The sequence below is a fragment of the Canis aureus genome, chromosome 18 (genome assembly GCF_053574225.1).
Source record: "Canis aureus isolate CA01 chromosome 18, VMU_Caureus_v.1.0, whole genome shotgun sequence".
Classification (NCBI taxonomy): domain Eukaryota; kingdom Metazoa; phylum Chordata; class Mammalia; order Carnivora; family Canidae; genus Canis; species Canis aureus.
In genome coordinates, this window is record NC_135628.1 from 38,854,451 (window position 1) to 38,879,458 (window position 25,008).

Here is a 25,008-nt window from a genome sequence, read left to right on the forward strand (position 1 = left end):
GTTTATTCCTATGTATTTTACTATTTTTAGTGCAATTTTAAGTGGGATTGTTTTCTTTCTCTTTCTGCTGCTTTGTGTATAGAATGAAATGGATTTCTGTACAGTGATTTTATATCCTGCAACTTTACAAAATTCACTTAATCAGTTCTCTAGCAGTTTTTTGGTGGAATCTTAAGGGTTTTCTATATACAGTAAACAGGAGTGGTTTAAAAACAGTAAGGAATAGTTAATACCATCAAGCCTCACAGGATAACATATCAGTTTTGCAGTGCATAATATCCTATTGGTTTTGACAAGTGAGTTACATTAGTGAGAGCAGTGGATGAGGTTAAAAGAAAGGGAGACAGTGACATTGAGGGTATTGCTAAATGGATGGAGGAAGTGAAAGATCAGAGAAACTAGGACAGACTAAGGTAGAAGTGAAGGCAGTACAAGAATAACATTGAAAAAATTGAGTGGCCAAAATCCTAGAGTTCATAGTTAAAGACCATTCCCTAACACTGCCAAGTGCAGCAGTTCCCAAACTTTCTCAGTTTACATACTCTTAGTGTCTCAGTATTTACAAAGCATACCTACAGCAAAAACTAACAACAAAAACCCCAAAAATTCAAGTTTCATTTACTACATAGTTCTAATAACTCAGTTTTTATGCCCTAACAACTTAGTATTTGTTTGGACACAACACAGCTTTTCAAACTTTGTAATCATATTGAACATTTTTGTGTGATACTTTTATCACAGCAATTGCTAAAAGCACAGTTTCTCAAAGAAATGTCATCCAAAAGGATGCTGCAATGTAACAGTAAAACTTTGAAAAACCTCAAGCTAGTAATTTGTTTGGTGTCCAATAAGTATGGCTGTGATTTCCGGAAAATTTTTTATGAGTGGTTTAAGTGAATTTTGAACCATTAGAAAACCATCAGGTACTACATATGTCAACCATACGGATGTATTAAGGTCGCCAAAGTGATGGCAAGACTTGAGATGGAGAAGTATGAGCCAGTTGCCAAAGAAAAAGAATAGGGAAGTATAACCAGAAAGAAAATAGTACAAATGAAAGAATTAAGTAAAGGTGGCATGGTGATGGGTTGAAAGGGACAACAGGAGGAGATTCTGTGTTACAGTAAAAAGGATCCACAACTCCCACTTCACAAAACACAAAGAAGTATTGTCCTTTTGGGTGTTAGATGTCTATAAGCCAGGAAAGATGAAAAAGACTGTATTGTGCAGAGTTTAAGGATGTGATATATTTGTTCATGATGAAATGGTTCCTAGATACAAGCTAGATTTTAAACTCCTAGAGGGCAAAAGCTTTATTTTATTCATTTCTTATATTCCTGGGGCCTACAATGTAGACCCTAGATTATCACGGATTTACTGACTCCCTTTCAATGAGAAAAGACAAACATCAACCTCCAAACTGACTCAATGAGGGATACTAAAAAGGACTGAGGAGTCTGGCAGCCATACACAAAGAAAAAGCCCAATATGGCAAAAGAGAGTAAATATAAATCAATTATTAATCTGAAAAATGATCACTTCAGAATCTCAAAATAGACATACATACTATTTTTTTTTGATTAAACATTTTAGGATATGCATGGGATTACCACTTGACTTTCAGTTCATAATGAATTAAAAAAATTTATGAGTATTTTTATCTCCCCAATTATGAGGCAATACATGAGATTCTCAAGGTAACTACAAATTGTATAATTTAAGGGTTCATCTGTTATTAATAAACACTGTAGAAACATTACACTAAAAAAAAAAAATTACACTACCATTTGTACGATAGATTATACCATGTGTGGTACTGAATCTTAAAGCTTCTTTTTAATCTTCCATTATATCTAAACAATGACTGAGGGAGAAAGGATATTTACAAGAATAATCATACATGCATTATTAAAGTAGAAATGATGAAAATTTCAGGGTGACAATACATAAATAATAACTCTGTTGGAATTCCACATCTGTTATTATTACAATATACTCATCTACTGATGCTAAAACCATGAGGCTAATGCTTGAACAAAAATAGCATTAAATTTATACATAAACTTCTGGCAAAATTCTACAATTTTGTCCATTTTACAGTCATTCTTTCTTGTTTAGTCCAAAAATCAAATCCTATCTAGCAAATACTGTTACTTCAATAATACAAAGTTTTGTCTACTAGTCATATATTGATCTATACATTGTCGATAACATCCCCAAGTAAAAGAATATTTCATTAATACAGGCATTCTCAAAGCCTAAAATCTTAAGAAATAAATTAAAAAAAAAAAACATGAGAGTTAAAATAAGGAGTTCTGAACTTAAAATGCTTTGCTAAGTTTTATTGTATAGATTAAAATTCTGGTTTCCTAGATTCAGTAATACTAAATTGTCTGTTGGGTTTAGTAGCTTCTTGCATCAGCTCCTGCAACTGTCCAATTTGTTCATCACGAAAGTCATTAAGTTTTTCTTCCGGTAGGGCAGCTCCAAAACATACTTTTTCTGTTGAATTTTGTCTGTTTTCATTAGTTTGTTGCCATAGCACTGAGGCATACACCTAATAAAAAGACCAAAAAAAAAAAAAAGTTATATATATAAAAGTAAGATATATATTTACTCATTTAATGTTAGAGAACTTAAAAAAAGTCTAATTCCAAGTCACTATTTTTCTCCCATCACTGAAGATACAAACAAAATGGCTGCTGATTTACTATTGGTGAAAATTTCAAATATATGTTATTTTTAGCACTGTTAAGAGTTTCAATAGATTTTAGCAAAGTTTTTAACCTGGAGATCTGGGGGGTTGGGAATGGCCCATGGATAGACTTGAAGAACATGCATAAACCACCCAAAAGTGATATGCTAAATTGTATGCACAGAACTACTGCAAATAGTTCTGGGGCTCTAGCTTTCCTCGGGTTTTCTTTTTTTTCTTTCTTTTTCTTTTTAAAAAATTTTTATCTATTTATTCATGAGAGATACAGAGAGAGAGAAAGGCAGAGACACAGGCAGAGGGAGAAGCAGGCTCCATGCAGGGAGCCAAGCCAGGACTCGATCCTGGGTCCTCAAGATCATGCCCTGGGCTGAAGGCAGTGCTAAACCACTGAGCCACCTGGGCTGCCCTTTCCTCAGGTTTTCAAAAGAGAGTGGTGGTTCTTATAGACTTAACAGTAGGTTTCAAAATGTATTGTTAATTCTCTTACTTTCAATTAAAACACTAATTCTCTCACACTAGAGAGAAAGTTATCAAATCCTTAACCTTTTAATATTTAATAATAATCTTTGTCAGGAAAAAATTCTCTATTTTTCATGCTGTAGTTTTTCTCTCATTCAATCAGCATCTTTAGTCTAATACTCCAACTACTGTTGTCTGGCACAAGTGATACATTTTTGAAGCAGACTTTCACTCTACAATCAATCCTTTAATCAGACAGTAAGTAACAATATATTTTAGTTCATGAAGTTAAAAGAATGTATGCACCCTCTAGGTAAGTAAATATTTAACTCTATATAATGCCACTAACTCTATCTAGTTTAATTAAATTGTTTATAACTGGACTGCCATTATTACCAAAGAAACTTTAATTCAAGACATTCCAAATCTTTACCTGTATTGAAAATATTTTATGTTTTACAGAAGTCAGTTTCATATAATAACTGAAAAAGAGTTGCACAAATGCAAGCTTTATCAATCCCACCTCTAAGTATATGCCCCAGAACAGGGTTTCTCAACCTTCACACTATTAACAAATTGGATAATACTTTTGTAGTGGGGTGGATGGGAATCTGTTCTTGCACCATAGGATGTTTTAGCAGTATATCTAGTCTCTACCCAGGAGATGCCAGTAGCACACCCTCCTCGGTCTTGATAATCAAAAATGCCTCCAACCTTGCTAACTGTTCCCTGGCTGACCCAGGTTGAGAACTATCATTCTAAAGAAACTTTCAAACATGTGACTGAGTAGCATAAGAAGTGTGGTACTACTTGTTAAAGCAAAAATTGGAAACAAGGGCAGACCCGGTGGCTTAGTAGTTTAGTGCCGCCTTCAGCACAGGGTGTGATCCTGGAGACCCGGGATCGAATCCCACATCAGGCTCCCTGCATGGAGTCAGCTTCTCCTTCTGCCTCTCTCTAATAAAAAATCTTAAAAAAAAAATTGGAAACAATCTCACTGTACTTCTCAGTAGAAGAAAGAACAAATACACTAAGGTTTATTCAGATACTGCATCTTTTCAAAGAGCCAGGTCTTGGTTTCATTGATCTTTTCCATTGTTTTGTTTTGTTTTTTAGTCTCCATTTCATTTATTTCTGCTCTGATCTTTATTATTTCCTTCCTTCTACTAGATTCAGGCTTTGTTTATTCTTTAGCTCGTTTAGTTCTTTTAGCTAGCTAGCTCTTATAGGTGTAAGGTTAGGTTGTTTGAGATTCTTGTTTCTTGAGGTAGGCCTGTATCACTATAAAATTGTTTTCACTGCATTCCAAAGATTTTACTGTTGTGTTTTCATTAATCTCCATGTATTTTTTAAATTTCCTCTTGATTTCTTTATTAACTCACTGGTTGTTTGGCAGCATGTTGTTTAGCCTACTACATGTGTTTGTTTTTTCCATTTTTTTTCTTGTGACTGATTTCTAGTTTCATACCCTTGTGGTCAGAAAACATGCATGATACGATTTCAATCTTCTTAAATTTTTTGAGACTTAATTTGTGGCCTAACGTGACCTATCCTGGAGAATGTTCCATGTGCACTTGAAAAGAATGTATATTGTTGTTTTGTATGGAATGTTGTATATGTAAGTCCATCTGGTCTTGAATACAAAGCCACTGCTTATTAATCTTCTGCCTTAACGACTACCCAGTGATATAAGTGGGATATTAAAGTCCCCTACTATTATTATATTACCCTAAATTTCTCTTAGTATCTGTTTATATTTGCTTTCTGTATTTTGGTCTCCAATGTTGGGTATTAGATATTTACAATTCTTATATCCTCCTGTTGAATGATCCTTCTATTATTATGTAGTGCCCTTCTTTGTCTCATTACCATCTTTGTTTTATTTTTTTAAGATTTTATTTATCTGAAAGAGAGCACAAGCAGGGGGAGTGGCAGAGGGAGAGGGAGAAGCAGGCTCCCCACTGAGCAGGGAGCCTGACATGGAGTTCCATCCCAGGACCTTGGTATCATAGCCTGGCCCGAAGGCAGATGCTTAACCAACTGAGCCACCCAGGTGCCCCACAGTCTTTGCTTTAAAGTCTATTTTGTCTGATTTGAGTATTGCTACCCAGTTTTTCCTCCCTCCCTTTTACATGGAATATCTTTTTCCATTCTTTCACAGTCTACATGTTTGAGCTCTGATGTGAATCTCTTGTAGACAGTATACAGATGGGTCTTGTTTTTTTTAATCCATTCAGTCATCTAATGTCTTCTGATGGGAGCATTTAGACCATTTACATTTGAAGTAATGGTTGATAGGTATGTAACTGTCATTTTGTTAAACTGTTTTCCAGTTGCTTTAGTTGTTCTCTGTCCATTTCTTCTTCTCTCTTTTCCCTTGTGATTGGTGAATTCCTGTGGTGTTATGCTTGGCTTCCTTCCTCTTTATTTTTTTGTGTATCTATTATAAGTTTTTAGTTTGTGGTTACCATGAGGTACATATATAACATTATATATAACAAGGATAAAGCAACTATATTAAAATGGCAGCCACTTAGGTTTGAACATTCTAAAAGAACTTTTTAACTCCTACTTTCACAGTTCATGTAAATGTTGTCATATATTACTTTTTATTCATATTTTCCCTACTTTCAATTAGGGCCTCCCCCTCCCACCTTAAGTCCCTTTAACATTTCTTATAAGGTTGGTTTAACTTTTCTTTGTCTGGGAAACTCTTTCTCTCTCCTTGCCAGGTAGGAAACAAAACAAAACAAAATCATAAAACCAAAAATATTCTTTCAGCTCTTTACAGGCCAGAAGAGAGGGGCATGATACATTCAAAGTTTCTGCCGAAAAATCAGCAGAGGCTTTATGGAGTTTCCCTCTGTTACTGCTTTAAAATTTTCTCCTTATCTTTAACTATTGATATTTCAATTATCATGTGTCAAGTGATGTGGACTTCCTTGAGTTCATCTTGTTTGGAATGTTCTGTAGTTCCTCAACAAAGATGCCTATTTTCTTCCCCTCTCTTCTCCTTCTGGGACTTCTATAATATAAATGGGTACTTGAGAGTCTAAAAGATATTTTGAATCATTTAAAAAGCTTTTTCGCTGTTCAGCTTGGGTGCTTTCCATTACCTTGTCTTCTAGATCACTGATCAGTTCCTCTGCATCCACTAACCTGTTGATTCCCTCTGATGTATTTTTCATTTCAGTTACTGTATCCTTCAACTCTGATTGGTTCTTTTTTTGTATTTTCAGTCTCTTTGTTGAAGTTCTTACTGAGTTCTCTTCAGTGAGCATCTTTATGATTATTACTTTAAATTATATCAGACATATTACTTATCTCCATTTCATTTGGAGTATATTCCTCTGTCTCATTTTGCTTGACATTTGGTGTTTGTTTCTATGAATCAGAACTTTCCTAAACTTGAAGGAATAGCTTTGTGTATGGTCATCCCTGGTGGAAGCTTTGGCTTCTTGGTGGTGACTTTGGCTGGCTGGAACAAGGTGGGGGTGGGAGGGTCTCAAAGCTCTCTGTTCAGAGGATATCCTGGCAAGATAGCTAAAATGAGAGAAAAGTGGGGTGCTCTAATGGGGCAGGGACCCTGGAGTCCCAGGGACTTCCACGTAGGGGGTGTCCTGGTGGGGTGGTTGGAGCCAAGGTGAGTCCCAGGATGCTTAGTACAGTAGATATGAGCTAGGAGGTCCCCAGAGCATACTGAGTAAGCCATCTGGAGCCAAAGCAGTGTGGCCTAGACTGTTCCAGGATGCTTAGCACTGGTATACCTTTGTACCTTGGCATGATGGCTGGAACAGCAGTAAGTGCTGACCGTGGGTATTCTCATTTATGTTTCTCTGAGGCTGCCTTGGTGGGATGGCTGAGGCTGGTGTGGACTCGGGTCCTGGGGCTCACTGGGGTGATAGGTTAGCTAGGGCACCCAAACCATTCTCCTGTCCATGCTACCTAGGAGGAGGGGGAAACATAAACCAAGGCTCTTGCTAGCCCCTCCTACCCAGAGAGAATTTCAGCAGCTCCCTTCTTGTTTGGTCAAGTTTCTCTTCTTGTTCAGATCCTTTATATTGTAATAGTAGTTTTTTTTTTTTTTTTTTTTTTACCCCTTACTTAGCTTTTCTTTTCTTTTCTTTTTTTTAAATTATGATAGGTGACAAGGATTGAGGAGTGTACTATTTCACCCATTCCCCCACCTACCACCCCTCTGGTAACCATCAGTTAATTCTCCATAATTACTTGTTTGGTCTTAAATTCCACATGACTAAAATCATACAGTATTTGCCTTCCTCTGGCTTATTTTGCAGAGCATTATTTTCTCTAGCTCTATCCATATTGTTGCAAATGGCAAGATTTTTATTTTATGGCTGGGCAATAGTCCATTGTATATCCATACCACACTTTCTTTATCCATTCATCTATTGAGGACACTTGGGCTGCTTCCATAGTTTGGCTACTGTAAATAATGCTGCAATAAACATGGGGGTGCATGTATCCCTTTGAATTAGTGTTTTATATTTTGGAGGTAAATACCTAGTAGTAGGGTAACTGGATTACAGGATCTATTTTTAACTTTTTTTAAGGAAACTCTATACTATTTTCCACAGTAGCTGCAACAGTTTGCGTTCCCACCAAGAGCGCACAAGGGTATCTTTTTCTCCACATCCTTGCCAACACTTGTTTCTTGTGGTTTTGATTTTAGCCATTCTCATAGTGTGAGATGATACCTCATTTTAGTTTTGGTTTGCATTTCCCTGATGATGAATGACGTTGAGCATCTTTTCATGTGTCTATTGGCCATCTGGAAGCCCTCTTTGTAAGGATATCTATTCATGTCTTCGGCCCATTTTTTAATTGTAGTATTCATTTTGGGATATTGAGTTTTATCAGTTCTTTATATATTTTGGATACTAGCCTTTTATCATATGTCATTTGCAAGTATCTTCTTTCATTCAGTAGGTTATCTTTTCATTTTGTTGGTTCTATCCTTCACTGTACAGAAGTTTTTTATTTTGCTATAGTCCCAATACTTTATTTTTGCTTCTATTTTCTCAGGAGACACATCTAGAAAAATGTTGCTATGGCCAATGTTAGAGAAATTACTGTCTGTGTTCAGGCTGTACAGGAGTTTTATGGTTTCAGGTCTTACATTTACATCTTTAATCCATTTGGAGTTTATTTTTGTGTATGGCAAAAAAAAAAAAAAGGTGGTCCAAGTTTCAGCCTTCTGCATGTAGCTGTCTGGTTTTCCCACCACCATTTGTTGAAGAGACAGTCTCTTCCCCACTACATATTCTTTCCTCCTTTGTTACAGAATAATTGACCATATAATCATGCATTTATTTCTGGGTTTTCTGTTCTGTTCCATTGATCTATATGCCTATTTTTTAAATTTTATGTATTTGTTTGAGAGAGAGAAAGCACAAGCAGGGAGAGGGACAGAGGGAGAAGCAAACTCCCTGCTGAGCAGGGAGCTCCAAAGTGGGGCTCAATCCCAGGACCCAGGGATCATGACCTGAACCAGAGGCAGATGCCCAATGACTGAGCTACTCAGGTACCCTATATGTCTATTTTTATGCCAATATCATACTGTTTTAATTACTCCATTTTGTAATATAACTTGAAGTCCGGAATTGTGATAACCTCCAGTTCTGTTTTCCTTGTAGTTGCTCTTCTTTGTTCTGTGCCCCAGGGCATCTGGCGCTGGTGTGTGCTAAATGGTCTGAGCTCACTGAGGCACCAGGCCTGTGAAGATGCTCAGCCCCTGTTCCCATCTGTACTTTCAAAATGGAGGGGAAGCATAGGCCTGGTGCTCACCAACAGTTCTCTTGCCATTTGGCAGGATTCTAGGACTGGTTCCTTTACATTCTAGTTGCCCTTTTCAGCCATGGCTTTTTTTCTATAGTCTAGAGCAAACATATCTGCTTATCATCCCTCAGTACTATCCCTCCCCACCATAGTTTGCAGTGCTTGGGGTGGAGGTTCTCTTTGTTACCATGTAAAGAATAGTAAGAGAGATGGAAACATGGTATATCTATCCTTTGTTGTACAGAAGCTGTTCAGTCACCCCTCAGGTTTTTGTTTTTGTTTTTCAGGAGGAATTGCTCTATTAATAGTTAAATCAATAGGTATACCAATGAATAAATAGGTATACCTATTTATCGATATAAATAGGTATATCAATGTTGGAGGTAAGGTCTACTCATAGTAAACCATCTTGGACTAGAATTTCAGATACTACTTTATAACCCATTAACAGGTAAATAAACTGTCTATTTATCAGCATGGATGAATGTCTAAAACAGAATCCAAAAATTGTATTTTAAAAAGTTCTGAAAAGAAGAACAAATTTGGAGCATTCACAGCATCTGACTGCAGAACCGACAAAGCTACATTAAATAATTAAAACAATGTGATACAGGCTTTAAGATAAACATATAGACCAACAGAATAAAATTTAGAGTCCAGAAATAAACCCTACATATATGGCCAATTGATTTTCAACAAGAGTATCAAGTCCACTCAATGGGGTAAAGAATAGTCTCTTCAAGAGACACTCCTGAGAAAACTGGATCCCTCCCTCCCAGTATATACAAAACTTAATACAAAATCCATGAAACTTCAGATCTAAATATAGGAGATAAAACCATAAAACTCCTAAAAGAAAATAAGTCTTCATGACCTTGAATTTGGCAATGAATTCTGAAAAATGACCCCAAAACACAAACAATAAAAGAAATAAGGAGATCCCTGGGTGGCTCAGTGATTTAGCACCACCTTTAGCCTGGGGCATGATCCTAGGGACCCGGGATCGAGTCCCATGTCAGGCTCCCTGCATGGAGCCTGCATCTCCCTCTGCCTGTGTCTCTGCCTGTCATTCTCTGTGTCTCTCATGAATAAATAAAGTCTTAAAAGAAAAACAAAACTGTGCCTTTAACAAAACTGTGCCTTTAACAGAATCAAAAGCTTCTTTGCACATTATTAAAGTGAAAAAACAAACTACGGAATGGGAAAAAATAATCACAATCAATGTATTGGATGAAAACACCCAGCCTATAAAAAAACAAAACAAAACACAAAACTCCTATAACTCAACCACAAAAAGACAACAGCCCAATTTTAAAAGTAGACATTTCTTCAATGATGATATAGAAATGGTCAACGAGCATATTATTTTTTAAAATATTTTATTTATTTATTCATGAGAGATACAGAGAGGCAGAGACATAGGCAGAGGGAGAAGCAGGCTCCATGCAGGAAGCCTGATGTAGGACTCGATCCAGGGACTGACTCCAGGATCAGACCCTGGGCTGAATGAAGGCAGCCTGCTTAACTGCTGAGCTACCCTGGGGTCCCAGGTCAATGAGCATATTAAAAGACACTTAACATCATTAGGGAAATGCAAATCAAAGCCCTATTGTGTTGGCAAGAATCTGAGGAAAATAGCATTGCTGATGGGATATGAAATGGTACAGCCACTATGGAAAACAATTTGGCAATTCCTCACAAGGCTAAAGAATTATTGTATGACCCAGCAATTCCACTCATTGGTATATAACCAAAATAAATAAAATCAGGAACTCAGAGACTTGTACTCCTCTGTTCATAACGGCCTTACTCACAAAGGCTAGTATGTGGAAACAACCCATGTGTCCATTAGATGAATGGATAAACAAAATGTGGTATAGATACAAGGAAATAATATTTATCCTTAAAAAGGAATGAAGTTCTGGTATATTCTACAACATGGATGAACTTTGAAAACATTATGCTAAGTGAAATAAGCCAATATTCTTCACAAAGAATATTGTAGGATTCCAGTTACATGAAACATGTAGAATAAACAAATTTAGAGGGACAGAAAATAGAACAGAGGTTACCACGGGCTGGGAAAATGGGATTTATTTCATAGCAGGCACAGGGTGTCTGTTTGGGTAAAAAAAAAGGGTTTGGGAATAGAAAGTGGTAACTGATGCACATTGTAAATGCAATTAATGCTCATGAATTATATGCTTTAAAATGGTTGAAATGGAAAATTTTATGTTATATACTTTTTTTAAATCACATTAAGAAAAAGGTTATGCAAGAAATTTTATATCAATTAATGGTGGAGTAGCTTTTATCAGACCAACTTTCCTGCAGGTAATCTTGTAACTCCAGAGAACTATAATCAAACAACAACCCCAAGGCACTTGAGAACAACCAGAGTTACACAGAAAACAGAAAGGAGTTGACTCTTCAGAAATTGACAGAGAATACTGGGTTAGATTCCCATATTTATGGCTTTTAATCTAAGATTCCTGTTGGTGCTGAGAGGTAAGGGAAGAAGCTATGGACACTGTGGGCTAACTACAGCAATTGGAAAGTGACAAGGGGATATCACAGGAAAAAAAAAAGAACTATAGAAAGGGAACTCTGAATTCTGTAAATAAACTCTGCCAAAATATCTGGCTAACCCCATAACTATGAATGCTCAGAACAGACTCAAAACAGCCCCCCAAAAAGGGTAAAAAAAAAAAAAGATATTTCAGTAGCTTCTCATCAAAGAAGACAGAATTTGGAATCAGAGTTCTGCCAAATTAACTGCTTGATAAAATCAAGACACTTTGGAAGAAAATAGTGGAATAATGTCTCTACGATGTATCATTCAGTGTCCAGGAAAAAAAAAACCCAAGATTACTAGAAGCTTGGAAATTCAAAAGAAAAGATAATGTATGAATGGAAAAGTTAATGTCTGAAAAGATTCTATTTTTAAGTAATCGCTACACCCAATAAGAGGCTCTAACTCACAACACTGACATCAAGAGTTGCATGCTCTACTGACTAAGCTAGCCAGGTGTCCCTGGTGGAAAGGGATTTTAAAGCAGCTATTATAAATATGTGTAAGTATATAAAAGAAAATTTGACCATAATGAATGCATACATGAGAAATTTCAGAACAGAATAAATTGTTAGAACCAAATGAAAATTCTAGAACTTCATGATGCATTATCTGAACTGTAAAAAAAAAAAAAAAAACCCCACTGGGCTTAAAAGCATACTAGAGTTGAAAGAAGAAAGATCCAGTGACCTTGAAATATATCAGAAGTCATTCAATCTATAAGAAAAAAACTATTAAACTTAAGATCAATGTTATATGAGACAAGGTCAAAACATTTATTTAGATGGAACTGGAGAAAAAGAATGAGGCAGGAAATATATTTGAAAAGTAAATATCTGAAAAACATACAGATTCAAATTGCTTAGCAAGTTCCCAGCAAAAACTTACAAAATGAAGCCACTCTTGGCCACATTAGAGTTTTAAAAAGGACCAATAAAGCAAAAATCTTACATTTATAAACAGTATACCCATTTTTTATAGATTTCAAAAATATATTATTCATAAACATATATAAATGCAAAATATATTAAAACAAATATGGAAACAATAGCCATCAACGTCAAGATACTGATTATCTCTGAGGACGAGGAAAGGGGAAAAGATTGGGATAAAGTTTTATCTTCACTCTTAATATCTTTTTTAAAGAACTAAATCAGTAAATTCCAGGAGTAAATGGCCTCACTGGTAAATTCAAACTCTTGCAAAAAAATTTAGAGTATATTTCCTATTTTACTCATTTTACAAAGCCAGCATTACCCTGATACCAAAACCAGACACAGCCACTGCACACAAAGAAAATTAGAGGTCAATATCCCTGATGAACATAGCTGTAAAAATTCTCAACAACACATTACCGAGCCCAATTCAACAATACATTAAAAGGATCATACACCATCAAGAAGTGTGATTTATCCCTGGGATATAGGATGATTCAGTGTCCATAAATCAGTGTGATACACCACATTAACAAAACGAAGGATAAAAATCATATCTCAGTAGATACAGAAAAAGCATTTGACAAAATTCAATATCCATTCGTGATGATGGTAAGAGCAGATGTAGTGGGCTTGATGGTGCCATATATATATATATATATATATATATATATATATATATATATATTATATCAAGTCCTAACTCCTAGAACCTGTGTTATCCTATATGGTGAAGGATTTACAAATGTATTTAAAAGCTAAATACTTGGGCAGCCCTGATGGCCCAGCAGTTTGGTGCCGCCTTCGGCCCAGGGTGTGATCCTGGAGACCCAGGATCGAGTCCCACATTGGGCTCCCTGCATGGAGCTTGCTTCTCCTTCTGCCTGTGTCTCTGCCTCTCTCTCTCTCTCTCTCTCTCTCTCTCTCTGTCTGTCTTGAATAAATAAATAAAATCTTTAAATAAATAAATAAATAAATAAATAAATAAATAAATAAATAAATACAAGCTAAATACTTGAGATGAGGAAATTATCCTGTTGGACTCTAATACCATCAGAAATGTTCATCTAGGAGAGAAGTAAGAGAGAAATTAAACACACTAGAAAAATGATGATGTGAAAACAGAGTTTGGAGTGATGTGGCCACAAGTCAAGGAATCCTTACATCTACCAGAAACTGGAAGAAACAAGGCTCAGGTTCTCCCCTAGAGCCTCCAATGCCTTAATTAGGACATCTGGCATCTAGAACTTTGAGAGACGAAACTTCTGTTGTGTTAAGCCTTCATGTTGTGCTAATTTATTACAGCAACCCCAGAAAACTAATATAGCAGTAAACTACTGAAAATTTTAGAAAAGTCTAATAGAAAAAAACCACCCTTCATGTTATAACAAAAGATGTTACCTGTTAGCAAAAGATGAATTCACTGTGGCTGCTAATTCCATTTCTCACTAGGGCTTTTTAAAAGGCAGAGGACCTACAGTACCAGTTAATCAGGGATTAAAAGACTAAAATACCTTGAGACTAGTTCTGCTTTCACTGCACTTTCTATATATTCAACTTGAATCCAGTTGATACAACTAAAATACTGGTAAGAAAGTAGATAGAATCTATTAGAATATGACTTTAATGTATATAAAAAATAAAAATAAACTTAGTTTAATAAAATTATCTCTGAAGTATTAGAAGACCAACTTCTATTGCACAGGGTTTTTTTTTTTTTTAAGAATAAAAGTGAACTGTATGAGATTTTTTTTTTACCAGCTTTGGAAATTAATAAACATTACAGGGATATCCTAACAAGAGAACAACCAGATATGATGCACCCCCTGATACTTATCACCTATACCAAAAACCAACCTACACCTAACAAGCCCATACATCTAACCCAATTTACAGAATAATGTGTTAAACCTCACTATGGGAATGCAATCAGCAAAACCCAGACTATAGGAATGCAATTGGCAGAAATCCAAACAATCCCAATCTAAGCTAATAAAGGAAAAATCACAGTAAGAAATCAGTAAGACACCACCTTAACCAAATGATTGAGGTTAACACAGTAATAAGTGATATTGATAGCATTGTACCTCCTGCTAATACTGCACTGAAAAGGGTACGTCAGCTCTGTAGTATTTCTCCCAGTAATGTACAACCTCAATGTAATCCTAAGAAAACATCGAATTGCAATTCAGGGACTCTTCATCAAATAACTACCAGGAATTTTCAAACGTTTTAATGATGAAAGGAAAGACTAAAGAACTGTCACAGATCAGAGGAAACAGTGGCAACGTGACATCCAAATGCAGTGTGATATACTGAATTAGACTCTGGAGCAGAAAAAGAATATTAGTATAAAAACTGGTGAGACTGACTATACTAAGTAGTTAATAATATTGTACTGATGTTAATTTCTTAGTTCTGATCATTGTACTGTAATTATGCCAAATATTAACATGTAGGGGAGCTATACTATTTTTGCCACTCTAAGTTTAAAGTTAAAGTAAAAAGCTAAGAAAGGGCAGCCTGGGTGGCTCAGCGGTTTAGTGCCGCCTTCAGCCCAGGGCATGATCCTGGAGACCCGGGATCGAGTGCCACGTCAGGCTCCCTGCATGGAGCCTGCTTCTCCCTCTGCCTGTGTCTCTGCCTCTCCCTTTCTCTCTCTCTGTGTGTCTCTCATGAATAAATAAATATCTTTTTAAAAAAATCTAAAAAAATGTTTAATTTCATAAAAAGGGAGATTTAACAGACATACCAATTATGATGTACTAATTTATCTGGATTCTTTATTTTTTTTAAAAGAAGAAGAAGTTTTAATGCCAAACTTAATTTTTGTAAATCGAAGAAAAAAGCAAGCGTTTTCAGGTTCAATATTATCTGTTCTTTGCCATGTCAAATTCTAAAATAACTTTAGTTTTCTTCTTTGAATTCTGATGACTTTACAAGAAAAAAGTTTGCTTTGAAGCTATCCTTTCTCATCCTGAGATATTTTTTTCTTAAAGATTTTATTTTTCTAGGTTGAAGCACTTATGTGTTGGTGAAAGGCTGTAGTGCTTTCCTGGCCTGTCATGGAAGCCCATACAGAAAAAGGAACCAGAAGCTCAAAGTAGTTTGGAGTGCTGAGCCCCCTACATGGAGAGCAGCTGGAGAGAGTCCCACAGTCCTTTGATGAATTTGATGGGAATGAGAAATAAACTTTTGTTAAACTATGAAAAATATTTTCTTTTGAGAAGTCTGTATACCCAACATTGGGTTCGAAGCCACAACCCTGAAATCAAGAGTTGCATGCTCCACCCACTTAGAAACCAGGCACACACACATGCCCCCGCTCCCCCAGATCTTTATTTCTAATGAGGTCAAAATTATTTCCTGGCTACAAAGTTCTATCCCTTTTAGTTACTGTTGTTAATTAATTTTGTTTGATCCTCACTCTTTCCTGCTGCCAATTAACCATTTCTTTCAGTTTCTCCTTCCTCTCTAGTAAGTATTCATTAGAGAACACACTAAGGTTCTTTTTCTTTAAGACTTTATTTGAGAAAGAGAGAGAGAGAGAGAGCGCACATGTACAAGCGGGGGTGGGGTGGGGGGAGAGAAGAGAGAAAGAAGACTCCCTGCTGAGCAGAGAGCCTGACTTGGGGCTTAATCTCAGGACACACACACACACACACACACACACACACACACACACACGGAGATAGTGACCTGAGCCCAAGGCAGAGACTTAACTGACTGAGCCATTCAGGCACCCCCACAGGTTCTTTAATGAAAAAACAAACAACAACAACAACCACCTACATTTACCAGCAGTTTTTCTTCTTTCTGTTTCTGGAACTATTTATTGAATACCTTACCATTACCATAATTCTTAAGCCGTAAGTAAAATATATCAAAATAACTTTTATTTATTTATACATGAGAGACAGAGAGAAAGAGAGAGAGAGAGAAAGAGGCAGAGACACAGGCAGAGGGAGAAGCAGGCTCCATACAGGGAGCCTGACGTGGGACTCCATCCCGGGTCTTCAGGATCAAGCCCTGGCCTGAAGGCGGCGCTAAACCGCTGAGCCACCGGGCTGCCCACAAAACAATTTTTAAATAGGTTTCACAACAATTTCCTTACCAAAAGAATAGGACCTCACTTGATACTTTTTTAAAAAAAAGATTTTATTGATTTATTTATGAGAGAGAGAGAGAGAGAGAGAGGCAGAGACACAGGCAGAGGGAGAAGCAGGCTCCATGCAGGAAGCCTGACGTGGGACTCAATCCTGGATCTCCTAGGCCCTGGGCAGAAGGCCGTGCTAAACCACTGAGCCACCTAGGCTGCCCCTGCTTGATACTTTAGCATATGCTGTGAATCCTGATTAAATTCACTTAGTGTACCATTAAATTCACATTATAAATACAAGTGGTAATCACTGAGTTTGCACCATCTGCCCCACAGGCTAGCATCAAAGGTAATAAGACTCCTCATACACCTGGCATACAAAAATTGAGACTGATTGGTTCTTATGAACAAATCTGGGCCACAATTCTTTTAAATGCAAATATCGAACACTGTTGGTAAGAGAATAAGATTTGAATATGGGACAATGATAGAGTTACAAAAAGCCAGGAATCAAGTCAATAAATCTATGGACTTCATACAGTTCAGACTATAATTGTGAGTGATAGGATTTTCAGGGCAGAAAAGATACTAGACCCATTCATATCTTTAAAAAGTCTCATGTATATACAAATAGATATAAGGATTGGTCAAATTTGGGGCACCTGGGTGGCTCAGCGGTTGAGCATCTGCCTTTGGCTCAGGTCATGATCCTGGAGTCCTGGGACTGAGTCCCGCATCAGGCTCCCTGCAGGGAGTCAGCTTCTCCCTTTGCATATGTCTCTGCCTCTGTGTGTGTGTGTGTGTGTGTGTGTCTTTTATTTATTTATGAATAAATATGTGCTCGCTTCAGCAACACATATACTATTTATGAATAAATAAATAAAATCTTTAAAAAAAGGATTGATCAAATTTAAATAGGTACACCTATACTATGCAACAGTTAAAATGAGCTCCCCAAGACAAGTGAAAAAAGCAATTTGCAGAATATTATGTTAAAAAAGTCATTGGCATATGTTTTTAGATTATGTACACATTTATATAGACAATAGAATACTTATATATTTATACATGCAAATGAAGACACTGAAAGGATGCCTACAAAAGTTTAGGGGGTGGTCTTTCATATTCTGTTCCAAACATTTCACTTCTGTAATATTTTGATCTTTTATAATAAATATTAAATAATGTTTAAGTAATTAAATGAAAGGAAAACAAAGCAAAGAGAACCTTTACTGGACAAATTCTGGAATGAAAGAACTTAGGGCTCTGATTTTCATGATTTGTCCTAACAGCAGAGGCCAAGTCAATTTGCCATAAAGATTAAAAGAAAACTCAAATTCTCATTTTGTTTAATCACATATCTACTATTTGCCCTTTGTTCTTTAAAACAAAATTACAACTGAATAGCCCAAAATACAGAAACATTTTTAATTCTAGAAGAAATCACGATACAATAATAAAAATTACCAAATTCTAAATTAAAAAATTGTTTCACAAAAGGATATTCATATATAGAAAAACTTTGTCATAGGCCCCTTTTAAAAGTGAAAACAAATGAAGATCTTTTTTTTTTTTTTTTTTTTTATGGCAACAAGTCTATTTTCATACAAGGTGACCCGGCAGGTGACCATCAGAGAACACACTGCTGTTTACAGATACAGAGAACCGAACAAGAGCGTGTTAGCATGCGGCCTTACTGTACACATGGGACACTGGTGAACACTGGTTTCAGACACTGCAATTAGGAAACAGAATGGGCCAACGCCACCTGTCGAGAGGTTCACGGATCACTCAGCAGTGCCGTGGGCGGTCTTTACCTGAAAGCAGAATCACGATCACTCTGGCAGTCTCTGAGCAACTCTAAAACGCAAGTCTAGTGAGAGGTACGACAAGCAAGCAAGCGAGAGATACCCTGTCCCATCAGAGGGAGGCTGATTCAGGGCCTACATTGGCACGTTTCTCAGCGGCAATGTAGCCGTTTTAATAGCCTGGGTTTCCCTTACCACATTTGTTGGCCATCAGCAAAAGTAAGAATTTCCGACACATGAGCTGAATAAGCCTAGGATTAAAAAGCAGAACACTGTCCACGTTAACAGAGCTGCTGCTACTTTGTGACTTCTGCCCAGTTCTCACCTGTTGTCCTGCAAAATCCCCTCATCTGATGAATTTTAGCAAAGCTTCTAGCAACTGTTAACAGACCTTTCCTAACCCAGCTCTAGATGCTAAGTATCAGAAACAAGTGCCCGTGAAGTGGATGTGTCCATGGGAAAATGGCATTAGGAAAGCCTAATCTTTCTAACTACATATCATTTCACGTATTATTAGTCCTATTATTAATTCCCCTTAGAAGATAGGCATATATAGTGCTGCCATGCCCAAAACTTCCTGGAAAGCTAAAATAAGAGTAATTTTTCAGGGTTTTGCTAAATTCAATTGTTTGTACTCCTTCAATGTAAACTCCCAAAGAGAAAGACAACTACTAGATCCAGAAGGAAAAAGTTACCTTTCTCCCAAAAATTACTTAATTACTATAAGATTTTATTCAGTAACATTGAACCAACAAAGTTTGGAACATTTAGTCAAGCTTTCTCTGGAGAACTGATTAAAAATGCCATGTCTCCTGGAGGAGCAAAAACAACAAAAACACCCTCCTCCACAATAAACCTGAAAGTTACCTGAATTTTAATAATTAAATTCAAAGACACCTTAGGGATTTCAATCACAGCTTCCTAAGTCATTAACACAATATTTTATATTAAAGAAAAAAAATGAATCTATTTTGTCAATAATAAATTTGATTTTTTGGCTGACAGATTTTATGGTTTTCATGTCAGCAATGACATCCATTTTTATGGCACAAAAACATCAAATACCACCTACGCTATTTCTTAGCACCCAAATAGCTATAATACATCACACTGATTCACAGAATACAAACAATAAGAATAGAAAGTAGCACTAGAACCACATATTGATGTATTTCTCAGGTGGCCATGAACCTGGGCCTCTCTGGAATCAAGTTCCCCAGGTTCCTCTGCCCAGTGAAAGCAAGCAGACTCTGGACTCATCTGTGACTCCAGGGATTAACAAAAAAAAAAGTGTTAGTTGCTACTCATGGGAGAACAAAAAAAGAGACTAACCACATGGAACATAGAAGATTCCTGGTTAGGGATATAGTATGGAAATGTAGAGAAGATCTGGTTCACAAATGCTCTTTACAGTTGTTTATGATGAATTCTGTATGTCCTTGATATTAGACCCATACAAATCAAGTATTTCATAATGGCAGAAATGAAAAGTCAATACAAATAACTATATTTCTGTTTAGGAAATTCATCCAAAAGTTTCTAGAAGCTTAATACTAGCATTGTATTTAAAGTAAATATTATTACATAAGATATCTTACTTAAAGGCAACTATCACAAAAAACATATTCATAAATTTTTTTTATTTAACTGGTCAATTTTTTAAAACTATGAAGATAAATGCATTATATGTACATTTATTCTTTATAATATAATTTGTTTCAGTAAGTTTTAGAATACATTATGTTCTGGATAAAGAATTAAATGTATAATACTATGATCCATTAACAGAATATTTTAAAAACTATTAATCAAGCTCTCAAACTAGATACCTTTATTAATCAGAACTAACAAATATGTATAGTGTAGGATTGTTGTGAGAATTAAATGAAAAACTGTTAATATTTCTATAAGGTCTTTGCATTCAGTCTGTAAAATACTATAGAATTCTCTTCATGGTTGTCTTTATGAATACTCTTGCCTGGAATGCTCTTCTCATGGCTGGCCTCTTACCTCATGTCACAACTTAAATGTCTCTTACTTAGAAAAGCCTTCCTGATCATATAACTTTGTTACTCTTTTTCTCAGTACCCTAAATATTCTGCTCAGTACTTATCCTTATCTGGTATTTTTACTTGCCCCACTAGAATAAAAAGTCTGTGGACATAGGGACACATCTGTCTTTTTCACTACTGAATTCCCTTCATCTAACATGGTGCCTAGGTCAAAGAAAGTGCTCAATAATTACCATCTTAATGATGACTAAATAAATGTCCAAACAACTACCAGAAACCACTCTTTCGAGGTATTACAGGCACAAGGTTAATGCATCATCTTCAAATATGCCTAATTTATCTAGTTTTTTTTAAAGATTTATAATTTAAGATATTGAAAGGAATACAGATATTTCCATAAAGTGAAAATATCAGACCTTATTTCTTACTTATGATTTTTCCAAAGGTTATCTTTGCTCAAAGGTTGTCAAACATTTTGTTCTCAGAACTTTATATTCTTAAATACAAAGAAAGAGGTTTTCATGTGGATTATATCTACCAATGTTCACATTAAAAATTAAAAATTTTAAAATTCATTAAAAATCTATGTATTACCAATAAACTCAAAGTAACAACACATTTTTATGGAAAATAACTTTTCAAAAACAAAAACATCCTAGAAGAATGGTACTGGTTTACTAATCTAATAATTGGTTTACTACAAAGACAGCTGGATTCCTTTTCTATTGTGATATGTAAATTTGGTTGAAGTAGATAAAGAAAATCTAACCTCACACTGATTAATAAGTGTAAAAGGGAAGCATTTTTAGTACTTTTTCTGATAACTGTGGATATCTGATAACTGTGGATATTATTCTTTGATACTGCACCAAAACTAAGTAAGTGGTAGTTTCTGGAAAGTTGCCATGTACCGTATCAATGAGCTTTTCCTACTCTACTACATTAACCCTTTGAATTAAATGTTTATCCCTCCATGGTTCTGTAATATCATGCATTGGTCATGTTTAAAATAGTGGTTCACTAAGTTATGCTCATCTCCTAAATGCTGATGTTTCACTACACAGTATTTTAAAATTACATTTATTAATATCATTACTGATAAAATGAGAAAAGACTTTTTCTTGGGAACTGTCAAGCTTACATTGATACAAGTTTTCCAAAATCCTAATTTTTGCTCAAAAGCTCAAATTTTATCTTTGGCAATCAATATCAGTAATTTTCCATGACCTGATGAGCTCACTTCACTCATTTTTGAGAAGATGTCTGCAAATATCACGTCTGAGCAATGATTTATCTGTCAGTTGCTCTTTTCAGCAAAAACTGTACACAACTTAAAAAGTATTAACTAAAATACCTTTATAAGTGCTTTTACTCAAGACAATCATCATACTTTGGTATGTTATGAAGCCAAAGTGTTTCATGAGTACTTCCTATTTCTTCACACCAAATATTAAAAAGATGCACTCAAAGGTAAATATTTAATAAAATTAGTAACATTTACTATTTCATTACGGACATTCTTATATAAAATTGGCTCAAAAAAAAAAAAAAAAACCTCAGGGAGTTGAGGACAGATCTAGAAGAGGATCCTGAGTTCCCTTCACCCCACAGACACAACTACGTATATACAACTAGCTCTGTAAATGACTTGAAGATTAGCAGAAAAGATCTTCCACAGTTACAGAGAGGAGGCCACATTGAAAAGACAGGAGGGGTGGAGACTCCAGCAAGACCAAACACAATTGGGAGGGACAACCCAAGCACAAAGAAGCCAGAAGATCAGACATCACATGAGGCAATGGACACTTACATTGGAAAATGAGTCCCCATAACAAACATCTGGCTTTGAAAACAAATGGGGCTTACCTTTGGGAGCTTTTCAAATAAGCAGGACTCAAACTCCAGGTACTTTAGAACTAACTGGGCTTAACACCAGGGAGAGCCAAGGTTGACAGGAAACTGAGTCCCTGCCTTTAAAGAGCCAGCATAATAAATTGGGCCAGAGACACCACACAGAGTGTGGAAAAGTTTGAAAAGTGCCTGGGATATACATGAAGGAGATTTATTTACTATCTCAGAACATGTGCTGCCAGGGAAGGATCTTCAAATTTCTCCAGGAACAAAATGCTGGCAGATGCCATTTCTCTTTCCTTTCCTCAACCAAGATAGTCAGATATTCTTGGAAGCCACCACTAATGTATCTATCGTGCTAGTACCACATGCTCGGCCACTGCATTCCCCTGAGGACCCACCCATCTAAACCTGCCTGCTTTGGCTGACTTCCCTCAAGCAGCTCCAGCTCCACCACACCCTGCAAGCAGCCTCAACAGAGACCACCACTCCAAAGTGACTACTATCCTGAGGAGAGGGGAAAATAAACCCACACATCAGCACACTTGTAGTTCTTGTATTGCTGAGCCTCTTAGCTGGTTGCACAGAGAGCAAGCCCTGCCATTCAATGCATCTGCAACTGTGGCAGGGAGGTTAACTGCAGACACCTACTCTGGCTGCTAGCCCCACCACCTAAAGCTTGTGGTGGCCTCAGAGGAGCCTCTTAATACTGCGGGGATCAAACCCTGCAAGGTGCACCCACAGCAGACAAATCAGGACATTGCAGCTAGCTAGGCTGAAAGCAAACACAGCTTAGCCACAATACTAGGGTGCATGCAGTCCATAGAGAAGACACCCTGGAGCACTTGGTGACCCAACAAGATTGAGCACAGGGCACCACAGTGACCTGTTGTACACAAGGCCACTACTTTCAAGACCAGGAGATGGAACCAACTTCTCTAATACATAGAAAACAAGAGTTAGGCAAAATGAAGAGATAGAGGAATATGTCCTAAATGAAGGAACAGGACAAAATGACAAAATGAACCAAATGAAATGGAAATAAGCAAAATACCTGACTGATAATTCAAAATAATGATCATAGATACCCACTGGACTTGAAAAAAGAGAAGAACTCAGTGAAATCTTAAAGAGACAGATAACATTAAAAAAAAAAAATCCAGAGAGCTGAAGAATTCAAGAGTGACATTAAATAGTAAAAAAAAAAAAAAAAAAAAAAAAAAAAAAAAAAAACTGCTTCACATTACATAGTGAAAAAAAAAATCAAGAGTAGAAAAAAATACACTAGAGGGAGTCCATAAATTAGAAGATGCAAAAGAATGGATTAGCAATCTGGAAGATATGATAATGGAAAGCAACTCCATAAATTAGAAGATGCAAAAGAATGGATTAGCAATCTGGAAGATATGATAATGGAAAGCAACTAAGTTGAAGAGCAAAGAGGAAAAAATAGTAATGAAAAATGAGAATAGGTTAAGAGAACTCAATGACACTAACAAATGTAATAGCATTTGTATTACAGGGATCCCTAAAAAGAAAAGTGAAAGAGAAGGGAACAGAAAACATGTTTGAAGAAATAGCTAAAAACTTCCTAATCTGGGAAAGGAATGGACATCCAGATCCAGGAAGTACAGAAAGTCCCTAAAACAAGATTAACCCCAAGAGCTCCACACCAAAACACATTAATAATTACAATGGCAAAAAGTAAAGGTAAAGAGAGAATTCTAAAAGCAGGAAAAAAAAAAAAAAAAGAAGCAGCAGCAGCTACATACAAGATATAAGAGAAACTCCTTACAACTACCAGTTGATTTTTCAGCAGAAACTTTGCATACCAGAAGAGAGTGGCATGATATATTCAAAATCCTGAGAGGAAAAACCCTGCAACAAAGAATAATCTACCTAGCAAGATTATCATTAAAAATAGAATGAGAGTTTCCCAGACAGACAAAAGTTAAAGGAGTTCATCGCCACTAAACCAGCTTTATAAGAAATGTTAAAGGTGCTTAAAGTGTAAAATCCATTAAAAAAAGAAAATTATAAAAGCAAATATATAGTAAAAGTAGTAGACTAATCACTTATAAAGCCAGTATGGAGGTTAAAAATCCAAAAATAGGGGATCCCTGGGTGGCTCACTGTGTTAGCACCTGCCTTTGGCCCAGGGCGTGATCCTGGAGTCCCAGGATCGAGTCCCACATCAGGCTCCCTGCATGAAGCCTGCTTCTCCCTCTGTCTGTGTCTCTGCCTCTCTCTCTCTCTCTGTGTCTCTCATGAATAAATAAAATCTTTTTAAAAAAATCCAAAAATAGTAAAGTGAATTACTTCTATAAAATAAGATATCCTAAATAAAAAGATGTAAAATATGCAATTATATACATAAAATATGGAAGTAAAAATGTAGCACTTTTAGAATGTGTTCCAACTTAAGTGACAATCAACTTAATATAGACAAATGCACACATGTATATGACTCTAATGTAACCATGAATAAAAAACCTGTAATAGATACACACAAAGCCAAACACAAGATAGCAAAAGAGAATGAACTATAAAAACAACCAGAAAATAATTAACAAAATGGTAATAAATACATACCTATCAAAAATTAAATGTAAATGGACTAAATGCTCCAACCATAAAATATATGTAACTGAATAAATTAAAAAAAAAAAAAAAAACACAAGAACCATCTATATGCTGCCTACAAGAAACTTGCTTCAGACCTAACAACACATACAGGCTAAAAGTGAAAGAAAAAAA

General features: G+C 36.1%; 1 protein-coding gene across 1 annotated transcript in view; it reads right to left on the minus strand.

The window, feature by feature from the left end:
* Positions 1-1,786: 1,786 nt before the first annotated feature.
* SDHAF3 (succinate dehydrogenase complex assembly factor 3) overlaps positions 1,787-25,008 on the minus strand; it is a 68,605-nt gene continuing 45,383 nt past the window's right edge. The window contains exon 2 of the mRNA XM_077856828.1: positions 1,787-2,557. Within this exon, the coding sequence (XP_077712954.1) occupies positions 2,354-2,557 (204 nt within the window). The 3' untranslated portion in view covers positions 1,787-2,353. The remainder of the gene's footprint in view (positions 2,558-25,008) is intronic.